This window comes from Amaranthus tricolor, chromosome 1 (assembly GCF_026212465.1).
Source record: "Amaranthus tricolor cultivar Red isolate AtriRed21 chromosome 1, ASM2621246v1, whole genome shotgun sequence".
In the NCBI taxonomy this organism is placed as follows: Eukaryota; Viridiplantae; Streptophyta; class Magnoliopsida; order Caryophyllales; family Amaranthaceae; genus Amaranthus; species Amaranthus tricolor.
Window position 1 is genome coordinate 14,326,716 of NC_080047.1, and position 12,786 is coordinate 14,339,501.

Genomic DNA, 12,786 nt, shown 5'->3' on the forward strand with positions numbered 1-12,786 from the left:
AGTTTATTAGGATGTTTTAGCTTGAGTGCTTTTTGTTTAATTTTCCTTATTAAGTTGTAATAGTTTAATATAAGGACTTTAAATCAACCAATCAGTCCACAAGACAAGAATGACAGGACAAGTGAATGAGTATTGAGGAAACAGAGGTAAAGTCACATACTCAATATTAAAATACCTAAACTGTTTTCTATTTATCTTTTCACCTGGGATTATTTTCTTGAGGAACTGATGAATAATTATAATATCTTTTCACCTGACATTATTTTTTATGGAAAATTACCTAGAATTATCCAACTTTTTCATGAAATGCATTGAAATGAAAAATTTATGAAAAGAAAATGAAATGATTGAAGTTTGACAAACATCGCCATCAAGGTAGTAAGAGATTTTTCGACTAAAATTATACTAATTTTTATTTTTATTATCATCGTATATTACCACCTATCAAATGGACAGTTAATATATTAGGGTTACTCCATCAATATCCTCCGGAAAACCCCATCCCTACAAGACCATAACACAATCTAGTTTGGGTACATTTGTCTAGTCTTCACCCTCCCTTTGAGAATGGCCTTTGACTAAGGGGTAGTCAGTCTTGCCCAAGAAAAACTGGAATCCAACTTAATGTTCTCACAATTGGGTTTTTATTCTTTGAAGCTAAAATGTTGTCTTTCTACATTCTCATCCCATTTCACTTTCAAAACCCTCTTCCTTCACAATCACATGGAGCTTTCCCCAACAAGCAGAAGCAGAAATAGATGCATTTATGATGATGGGTACATCCCAAAATCAAAACCCAAATCACAAACAAAGTGCTGTTCTTTATCTCCCTCTAAAAGAATCAACATTGATTGCACTCTTACCTTGCAAGAATGGCAGGGTTGGGGCACAAATTCTCCAGTTCCTTCTACTGTGATTGATGCCATTTCTTATTTGAAGTCTGTTGAGGGTCAAACTCATGCCCTTATGACTTTTGGTGGTAATGGTGGTAGACTCATGGTATATCTTTCTCTTTTCCCTTTCTTTTCTTTTTGATTTTTCTGGGATATATTTGTTAATTACTTCTCTTGTCTTTTTTGTTTGCTTCTTTCACATCTTTTGTTCTTTGATTTTGTTTTCATTGAATTTTGGGATGCTTTTTTGTTCATTTGCTTGTTGTTTTCAGATTTTTTTTTAATTAAGTAGCATTCTATAATATTAGACCAATGCCGTTGAGGGGCCTTTACCTTAGCGGAGTTTAGGGGTCAGATGTAGGCGATATTACCCTTGTTAGTGATAAAGAAAGATTGTTTTTGCATAAATAAGAAACTCATATATATAATGAGTCAATTGTTCATTATAATTAGAAATCAAAGAAATATAAATTTTCTATCAAAGTTCATTTTAATTGCAAAATAAAGTTCAATGTTCGATGTTTGAAATCAGTAGATAGAAATTTATATTGTTGAGTATGTGCTTAACCAATTTCAGGGTGATTTTAAAATTGAAGAGGACAAGAAGCATAGAGCAGCCTATCAGGCACTGAATGATTCAGAGATGAAGCTTCAGTTCTTTGCAGCTCGACAAATAGCTTGTCGTTTGCTTGGAAGTCGAGGATACCTTTGTCAAAAGGTCCTTGCTGCTCTTATTTAGGCACATATCTCCCGATTCATGAAACATATACTTTCTGTGTGTTTCTTTACGCCATGGGGCTACCATTGAAGAGTATGATGTATCTTGTTGTAACACTCGAATTTCCTCCCGTCCTTTAGGGGTTGAAACACCTGAATTTCCAACCCATTAAACGAAGCCAAAATCATAAAGGATGGAGGAAATTTGGGTTTTACAGTTGTTGGCTTATACCCAGCTATTGACTATCAAATATCAATGTTTTCTAGTGTTGGCTTCCCTTTGAAGATTGTATGTGCTCGATGGTCAAACCTTGCCCTCTTTGGCGTGGTATACGGTTTTGGTTGTACATGCATCCGAAGGTTTGTGCTTCGATTGCTTTTCATGAAATTCCTCTTGGTAATAATTTTGCTATTGCAGATCAATCTCCCTGACCAAATGTCTCTTTTACTTAATTTTATAGGATTTTCTTCGACAAAACAACACAGGAAAGCTGTTATGGCAAGTTTTTGGTGTGCAGGCTGCAACATTATGCCTCTTTGGTATTGTTGAACATGAAGAAATAATGTGGAATGAATTTAAGAAAGCAGGTTAAATTAAGAATTATCTGTTAACTTAATTGATGATTTTGTACTTTCTTATTGGGCATATTGTTCGCAATTCGCACTTATCCTATTGATTGCTCTTTGAGTTTGATATTTGTTTTGGTACTTTGTTCGCTAGTCTTGATCAAATGTCTAGTTCGTATAGCATCTGAAGCATGCTCATTTCTCTTCAATTATATCTAAGGTTACATTGTTTCGTTTCATCAATTTGCTTTTGATAGGTAAAATGTATTAAAGTGATATGAATCTAGTACTTTTGGTAGAGATGATTGGGATGGTAGAGAAAGGAAGAGGAGAAAAAAAAGTTATTTTGCCATGCTTGGTAGAAAAAATCAGAGGGATTTAATTGTAAGGAGAGGGAGTAGGAGGAAAAGAATACTATAATATCCTTACTCCTTTCCTCGCATAATTATAGCAATTTGTGAGGAAAGATGGCTAACAAGCTTTCTACCCTTCTTTTTTGTCTTTCCTTCCCTTGGTTGCTTTAATTAATGGCTAAGCAAGCACATGACTCCTTCGAAATCCTCCAATTATACCATATATTAGAAAACATCAATTACGATTGTTTCTTTTCTCTTTCTTTCCATACTTTTACATAAATTTGACTCTAACAATTAAGATATGTCTACTCATTCACCTTAACATACACATGGAAAAACATGTTGAGTGAAGGTTGTGGTAATGGTTGTTAACTTGTCATACTCCCAAATGTGTGTCAAAATGATTAGATATCCCTTGCATGAGCTTAAAAGCTCTTTTTAGTGCCTCTACGATGCAAGTAGTATCAGTTTGGTGGATAAAAAAACCTTTATGAGTTATGGTTCGATCGATATGATACGATGTGCCCTTGTTTGCCATGATCCCAACTACCCTCATCTTCCTACAATGAAGTATTTTGCTTTATTGATCCAAGTCACTTGGAGGGAGCTCCTTTGTATATAACATTATTGTGTACGGATTCATGGACCTTTTCTTCTTTTTGGGTTTGATGTGATCTTATGTATTTAAGTTCATATATTGATAATGGGTGATGTCTTATACTTGAGTCCGTGTTTTGGTGATAATTATCTCTTTATTTTTTGTTTTACTTTTATTTTCTTTATATGTATTTATTTATTTATTTACTATCCTTTCTTACAGTATTGTTAATGGTCGAAGTGTGTTGTAAGTTGTAGACTTTCGGGTAGCTACACTCTCTCTGAAGTTTTTTCTTGAGCCGAGGGACTCTTTGACCGCATTCTCCTTTATGGGTATGAGTTGCCGTCTTTCTTCCCTCCCCAGACCCTGACCATATTTCCTATGAGCGGAATATACTGGGTATAATGATGATGATGGGCACTCTGGTTCTGTGATATGATTAGTTTATTTGGTGACTAAATTTAGATGGGGGTGGTTATGATATTGAGCTATTGTTGTGCAAAAAGGGTCACAATACCCCTTAAAGTCTCACTATGAACCTAGTTCACATTATGAAAGAATAATCTCTAGTATTCAACTACAATAAATGCTTATACAGTTATACCTTTCCCTTCTTTGATATGTTATTCTTGAATTTCAATTCATTTCCTTTGTTTCTCATGCGGCCAGGAAAAAGCAAAGTGTGGTGCTTGTATCCTAATAAGTCCGGAGTTCCCAAGTCTGTGATCGATTACTTTTCAAATCCTACACAAGATGATGAAGATTGTGATTCAAGCAAGGTATTTATGCATCATATACATGCTTTGTCTTCTTCAAGTGTTACTAAACTTCTTTAACATGACAAACGGTTAATAAATATTTTAGTTCGAAATGTAGAAATCATGCAAAAATCATGAAAATTGAAAAGGAGAGATTGTAGGATAGTAGAGTGAAGAAGGGACGAATAGGCAGACACGTGCTTTGGCCATTGTGGGATACAACACCATAAAATAACATATATCCTAATAAGTATGAAATGTAGCAATACTCAAATTTGAAAATCCCACATTGGCCTAGTCTGATTTTAAGTACGCTACCTATTCCATATGGGACCTTGACGTTTTTTGACCGCGTGAAAAGGTAGAAAGTCCGCAATTCCGACTAAAATCTGCCCTTCCATCTATTGACAAACCCAACACTAACAATCAGTAACTCATGCTTCACTTTTAACTTTGCCGCAACCAAATTTGAGGCCAAATCATGGGGAATTCTCACTAGCTGCCATTTCTCCTCGGTTTTCATTCTGGCTTGCTAGGCAATATTCTGTTTGAAATTGCTGTATAGAATTTGGCCCAACACCAAAAAAATATTATTTTTCAGTAGTGGAGCAACTACCTTTTGAGAAAGACATGCATACCTCTAGAGAAAAACTAATAAAGAAAATGCTAACAAAAAGTAGTTAGAATTAATCGCCCCATAAAAAATAATGTTTTAATTAATTTTGGAGTTTGTTGCAATATTTCACAAATAGTTTGCTTCAAAATTCTTAAAAACTCATATTTTCTTTCAATGTGGACATACCTTCTCTAAATGGCATGTGCATAAAATGCTTGACAATTCAAATTATCCGACATTATTTGCCCAAGTTTTTGATTAACTTCGAGTCCATGTGTGAATAATTTGTTGGTAAGCTGTTTGGTCCACTACAACTGTAGCTCCTCCAGCAAGTACACAGTAAAGTGTTTTAGATCCTACAGCTTAGCTGTATGATTCACGAGCTAAAGCTTACTGATGTGGCTGCGGTAGCATCAAGTTATATTTTATCACTGATGGATGTCATGCGCATTGATTTGGTGTTGACTGATGAGTGATAATGTTCACGTTTTAGCAACGCATAAATTGAGAAAGAAGAGGTTTATTAGAGTAACGAGAACGAAACAAAGGAGAAAGAGTACGATCTGATTTAAGATCAGCAAATCTACTGATTCTGTTGTCAAATAGTTGTCTTTTGCCTCGTGTTGATCTCTTGTGCGTATTGAGTTGCCTTTATTTGGTAAAAGGGTTTATAATCCATTGGGAAATGATACATTATGTTACCATTATAAGTTTAGGAATGAGACCAAAAATTGCTCGTTATTTGTAATATGGCTTGTGGTTTTGATGTATCATACACTTGATTTTGACTTCGAAATCCAAGTGTCTAACTTGGTTGTTCATGTCTTTGCTGCTTCAGACAAGTGAAGACAATGTCTTAAATTTCGTTCTTGTAGATGGTACATGGAACAATTCCGGGGCAATGTTCAAGCGCTTGAAGGTACTTTTTATTCATTTTATTTCAATAGAAGAATAACCAATACTACCTTTGTGTCTTTATGTGCACTCTATTGTAGCTTATGGAACCAAGTAAATCTAAAGGGAAGAGTTTTGCTAACAAAAACAAACAAAAGGAAAACTTGATTGTCCGCACTACTTGATGTGTACTTGTTTGTATCAGTGAAACATGATTCACTAGTTAGTTCGCTTTTGGATTCGCGATTTGCTCACAATGGTTCAAAAATAGCGTAAAATCGACCATAATTCGCTTTTTTCGATTTGCGATTCACAAGACAATTAGCGAATTATGTGACACTGGCTTGTATCTCTTTTAGTTATTTGTGTTTCTTGAGTTTCCTGCGGTTTTATGATTATCTAGGATCAAGCAAAACGTGTGTGGGGACAGGATGACATTGCTTGCATTTCGGTTGCAACAGGTGCTTCAGCAATGCATAAACTTAGGTGAGTTGCAACTTACAAGCAATAATCTTGGATGTCGGATGTTTTCCTACGTAATTGATGCGAGCTAGTGACTTGCTTTTCCATTACCGACTAATCATTCAAAACACAATTGCAGGCCCCAACCATCATGGGATCGTACCTGCACAGCTGCAGCTGCTGCGGGTCTTCTTTCGGAATTGCAACTTGTTCCTCGATTCAATTCATACTGTCTTGATAAGCAGGCAGAAGTTATAGAAGATGCATTAGATGCTTTGTTAGAGTCGCTTACTGCTCGGCGTCTTCGTAGGGGCAGGTCCATTACTCGTAAAGAAAGAATGAGCACCTACCTATGTTAGAATCTTAGATTTCACTTGTGTTGTGCTTTAAATGACAACAACAATATTCCATTACTCCAATGTCATTAAGTAGCTCGCCTATCCAGGGTGGGATTTAAGAGGATCAGATTTACACAATCTTATCCTTGTTAGTTGTTAATGATAAAACTAACAAAGAGATTATTTTCGATTCTTTCTCAAATGATAGTTTAACCGACTAAAATAGGGATTTTCATATTGAATTGAGCTCTTCATGTGTGGATCAATTCATAACTTCTATTTCTAATTACTCTTGATCACTTTTATGGTATGTTTGGCAATTTGGAATTTATTTTTAAATGTTGAATTAGGCTAAATATTATGTTTGGCAAATCTTGAATTTGAAAATGTGGATTTGGGTCAATTCCATAGAATTGCAATAACAATGTAAAATTTGGTCAAGAATCAAAATTCGTAAATTTCAAGTATATAGGTGTTATTTACAATTCTTGAATTTGAATAATTAAATTCCCTATTTTCAAATAAATTTTATGTTGCTAAATTTCATTAAAAATTCTCTTGTATTCCCGATCCATAATTCACATATTAGTGTTTTGCTAAATTTCGTTGAAATAAGCATTTTTTACTTTCAATGGGTAAGAGGCCGTCTTAACGTGAGACCAATAGCTTAATTAGTCCAATTATAATTTTTTACAATATGCGATTAATAGTTGATTAATTTATCATTAACAACTTATCATTTTCTCTCATTTACTCATCATCTTCTTCTTATTCACTAAGGTTTTCAACTTTTTCTCTCTCTTCTCCTCATCTTCATTTTCATCTTCATCTTCAAAGGATTAGATTTCACAAACGTCAAGAATTCATCCTCTCATTCAAAAGGTTAGTGTTTTTACTTATTTTTTCTCATGTTTTTACTCATGTTTTTTAAGTTCATGTTAAATGAAATTAATATATAATGTATATGTTTTTACTTGTTTTTTCTCATGTTTTTTCGAACTTTTTGATTTTATTTTCGAATATTTTGAACTTAGGGTTCATGTTTGCATAAATGGAAGAAAGATAAGCGACATATAATAATCAATTGATCGAAGAAATGCGAAGGAGAAATACTCAAAATGCGATTGAGACTTACAATAATCTCATGACACAATTAGCCGAAGACTGAGACTATTTTATACAACTTATTCAAGCGCATTTAAATTTGTATCAACCCCGTCCTCCATCTCCTCCCAATTAACAATTGTGTTTATTGTAATTTTTGTGTGATTTTGTAAAATATACTTTTATTTTATGTATAATATAAGTTACTTGTTTTATTTTTATTTATTTGTTTTATATTTTTAAATAATATAATATATATATATATATATATATATATATATATATATATATATATATATATATGTCTATATATATATATATGTCTATATATATATATATATGTATATATATATATATATATATGTATATATATATATATATATGTATATATATATATATATATGTATATATATATGTATATATATATATATATATATATATATATATATATATATATGTATATATATATATATATATGTATATATATATATATATATGTATATATATATATATATATGTATATATATATATATATATATATATATATATATATATATATATATATATATATATATATATATATATATATGTATGTATATATATATATGTGTATATATATATATATATATATATATATATATATATATATATATTTATATATATATATATATATATATATATATATATATATATATATATATATATATATATATATATATATATATGTGTGTGTGTGTGTGTGTGTGTGTATATATATGTTATATTTATCACTTTAATTCCCAAAATCACATGTAAATCCATAAAATAATTAAACCACAGATCATAGAAACATACCTTGCGAATCCATAAGATTGTATGCGGAAGCCCTAATGGTATTACTTCTTTAGGGTTTGCTTGTTATAACTTCCACCACTATGTTTTCCTTTTTTTTGTGAAAAATAAAATGATACTTTTCAATCACCCTTTTAACACTATAATGATGGGTATATATAGTATTAAGAGTTCTTTAAGTCTAATGGGCCACAATCCCATTATAACTTAATGAGTTATATTTATAAACACGTGGTGGGGCCATAACCGCTTATTAAATACTTTAGCATAATATCTCTAATTTGTCCCGATCACCAAAAATAAAGATATTATTATGGTATCTACACAATATTATTTTCACGACATTATTGCCTTTAAGCCTATTTAATCTTTAATAAACCACTATATTATTGGCTATACTAATGACGATCCACACATTATTATTTAACATGTGTGACCCATATTACAAAGACCTTACAATCTCCCACTGGGTCGCATATGTTTCCTTAAATGTGTCATACCTTATGAGCTCAATTATGTCATAATTACCTCAGGCAACACAATCTCGTCCATCAATCTCATCAATATAGGACCAATGCAGCTTTCATTATGATAAACACAATTTGACCACCAATGATCACACATATTAACATGATTAAATGACATAGATCAATCATAAAAAAAATGTAGCATGAAAAACACATGAATGTGGCTTACACATGTCGATTTTCAACTGGCCTACTTAAAAAAAAATTTTCAACTGTAATGTTCGGTAAGAAACTGTCTAATTACACAACTTTATTCTGATCAGAAAATAAAACTTAACATGTAATCAGTCTTTATGACAACCAACTCCCACTAAACTCCAGACTCCTTAAAATCTATTACTCCCGTATGAGTAATATGCTCATGAAAAACTTTAGGCGGGAGACCTTTTGTTAGAGGATCTGCCAATATAGAGTTTGTGTCAATTTTCACAATTGAAATTTCCCTTAACCGAACTCTTTCTTTAGTGGCTCGATATTTTATTTTGATGTGCTTTGACTTAATCGAGCTACTATTATCATTTGAATACAGTACTGCCGACTTGTTGTCACAATAAATCTTTATAGGCTTTTCAACCTCATTTACTATTCGCAGCCCAGTGACAAAGTTGCGTAACCATAATCCCTGATTTGATGTAACAAAACAAGCAATGAATTCTACCTCCATGGTAGAAGTAGCTATAATTTCCTGCTTAACACTTTTCCACGATATCGCACCACCAGCTAGCAGATATACATAACATGTGGTGGATTTACTAGTGTCTTGACATCCCGCAAAGTCAAAGTCAGAGTATCCAACGACCTCCAAGTTATTTGATCTTTTATAGGTGAGCATATAGTTCCTTGTTCGCCTAAGATATCTCATTACCCTTTTGGCTGCTTTCCAATGGCCTATTCCTGGATTACTGAGATATCTGCCTAACATTCCGACAATGTATGCTATATCTGGACGTGTACAAACCTGAGCATACATTAGACTTCCCACACATGACGCGTAGGGAATCTTCTGCATTTCCTGTCTTTCCAGATGACTCTTAGGGCATTGCTCGAGACTGAATTTGTCTCCCTTAGAGATAGGGGTATCTCCTGGCTTACAATATTCCATGTCAAATTTCTTTAAGACTTTATCGATATAGTTCCTTTGTGATAACCGTAGAATATATTGTGATCTATTACGCAATATCTCAATTCCTAATACAAAGGAGGCTTCACCAAGATCTTTCATCTCAAAATTCTTTGATAGAAATTTCTTGGTTGCATACAGCATGCCTGTATCATTAGTCGCTAATAGAATGTCATCGACATATAAAACCAAGAAGATCATCTTACTCCCACTGAACTTATGATACACACAATCATCAACAACATTCTGCTCGAACCCAAATGAGAGAATGACTTGGTGGAACTTGTAGTACCATTGACGAGATGCTTGCTTAAGCCCATAGATGGATTTCTTTAACTTACAAACCATATTTTTTGAATCTCCTGATACAAAATTTTCTGGTTGTAACATATAGATTGTTTCAGCAATGTCACCATTGAGGAACGCCGTCTTTACATCCATCTGATGTAATTCAAGGTCAAAATGTGCAACAAGTGCCATGATTATTCTAAAAGAATCTTTCGATGATACAGGAGAAAAAGTCTCTTTATAATCAACACCTTCCTTTTGAGTATAACCCTTAGCCACAAGACGTGCCTTATACCTCATCACATTACCTTGCGAGTCCCTTTTGATTTTAGATATCCATTTACAACCAATGGGTTTCGCGCCTTCTGGTAATGGGACAAGTTCCCAAACTTTATTGTCATGCATAGAATTATACTCTTCGTTCATTGCGCTAATCCATTTATCCGAATAGGAACTTTTCATGGCTTCACGGAAGTTGATAGGCTCATCTTCCATTAGACCACCACTTTCTTCATGTTCCAGGAGATAGACAATGTAATCATCTGGAATTGCACTTCTCCTTTCTCTAATGGAACGACGCAATAGGACTTGTACTTGTTGCTCTTGTTCTTGAGGTTGTTGAATTTGTTCATCATGAACAGGACCTTCTATTTCATTAGGAGGAATAACAACATTGTCTTGCTGAGGTTCCTCATCTGTTTCCTGAAAACCATCTTTATGAATCGTTTCAGGAATTGAAACTGATTCTTCCTCAAAGACAGTGTCTCTTACTTTATTCTTCTCCCCAAATGAAATATCCTCAAAGAACACAGCAGTTCCCGTCTCAAATATAACTTTAGTAGTAAGATCATAAAATTTATAACCCCTGGATCTTTCCGAGTAACCAATAAAGTAGCAGCTAACTGTTTTGGAGTCCAGTTTCTTTTCATGTGGCCTATATGGTCGTGCTTCAGCTGGGCATCCCCATATATGAAAATGCTTCAGACTTGGCTTTCGCCCAGTCCAAAGTTCATAAGGTGTTTTAGCAACTGCTTTAGTTGGAACTCGGTTAAGAATGTAAGCTGCAGTCTTTAGTGCCTCACCCCAGAGGGAATCTGGTAAGACTGAATGGCAAATCATGCTTCTTACCATGTCCTTAAGGGTTCTGTTTCGTCGTTCAGCCACTCCATTCATGCTGGGTGATCCCAGCATAGTGTACTGAGGCACAATCCCACATTCCTCTAGGTATCTTGCAAATGGTCCTGGACGTTGTTCACCTGTACCGTCATTCCTACCATAGTATTCTCCACCACGGTCAGATCTGATGTTCTTTATGCGTTTATTGAGTTGATTTTCAACTTCAGCTTTATACGCTTTAAACACATCCAAGACTTGAGATTTTTCATAAATAAGAAACAAGTATGCATATCTAGAGTAATCATCAATGAATGATACAAAATATTCTTACCCATTCCAAGATGGAGTTGGAAAAGGCCCACATATATCTGTATGTACCAATTCTAATGCTTCTACAGCTCTTTATGCACCTGATTTCTTAGACTTGGTTTGTTTACCTTTAATGCACGCAACACAATTATCAATACTTGTGAAATCAATGGGGTTAAGGATCCCATCAGACACTAAACGCTTAACTCTATTTATAGAGATGTGACCTAGACGTTTGTGCCACAATTCACCTGATTGTGCATTATCAATTTTACGCTTAGTACCACGTGTTTCAACATTCAGGCTTTCATTATAAGAAACTACAGTATCAAGCATATATAGATTGTCATAAGTATTAAATGATCCAGTCCCAATTTCATTCGAATTAAAAGACAATGTAACTTTATAGTTTCCAAAAGAACAACAATATCCTGATTTGTCCAAATAAGAAACAGAAACCAAATTCCGCCTAAAAGACGGTACAATAAAAGTGTCTTTCAAATCCAAATAAAAACCAGAACTTAACAACAATCTAAAATGCCCTATAGCTTCCACCGCCACCGCTTTTCCATCACCCACGTAGATGTATCTTTCACCATCAGTTGGCTTGCGGTTGCTCAAACAGCCCTGCATAGAAACACTTATGTTAGATGTAGCACCGGAGTCTAACCACCAAGTGTTTCTTGGTACTGAAGCTAAATTGTTTTCAGAACAAACCAGAATAAAGGTTATACCTTTCTTTGCCTTCCAGGCCTGGTATTTAGCACAATCTTTCTTTAGGTGTCCAGATTTTTTACAGAAGAAACAATTAATTATATTTTCCTTAGGTTTCTTCTGCTCAGGACCTTTAGCAGCTTCATCCTTATAGGGAATTTTCTTTCTCTTTTTACCTTTATCTTTAGAGTTACTAGCCAGATGAGCACTCTCTGTCTTATTTCGTTTCAACCTCTCTTCCTCTTGCACACAAAATGAAATGTGCTCATTAAGAGACCATTTCTCCCTTTGACAGTTGTAACTGACCTTGAAGGGATCAAATGCATTCGGAGAGAGTTCAAGATTATATGTACGAGGATATCTTCTGATATTTCGATCTTTAATGTCTTGAGTTTTGAAACAATATGAGACATTTCCATAATGTACTCCCTTATGTTTCCTTTTCCTGAATACCGTTTGGAAGTCAAACTGCTTAACAACAAGCTTATTTCCGCCTTATCGCTTTTAATAAAGCGTTTCTCAATTTCAGTAAGGAAATCCTTGGCATTTGTAACCTCATCGGACACAACGCCTCTAAA

At 33.8% G+C, this 12,786-nt stretch overlaps 1 protein-coding gene across 1 annotated transcript; it reads left to right on the top strand.

The window, feature by feature from the left end:
• Nucleotides 1–504: 504 nt before the first annotated feature.
• On the top strand, nucleotides 505–6,526 carry LOC130805099 (uncharacterized). Its single transcript, XM_057669731.1, has 8 exons — nucleotides 505–999; nucleotides 1,471–1,611; nucleotides 1,878–1,970; nucleotides 2,072–2,198; nucleotides 3,801–3,910; nucleotides 5,344–5,424; nucleotides 5,803–5,885; nucleotides 6,001–6,526. Exons 1-8 carry the CDS (start codon nucleotides 625–627, stop codon nucleotides 6,218–6,220), a joined length of 1,230 nt encoding a protein of 409 aa, XP_057525714.1. The 5' UTR covers nucleotides 505–624; the 3' UTR covers nucleotides 6,221–6,526.
• Nucleotides 6,527–12,786: the final 6,260 nt, after the last annotated feature.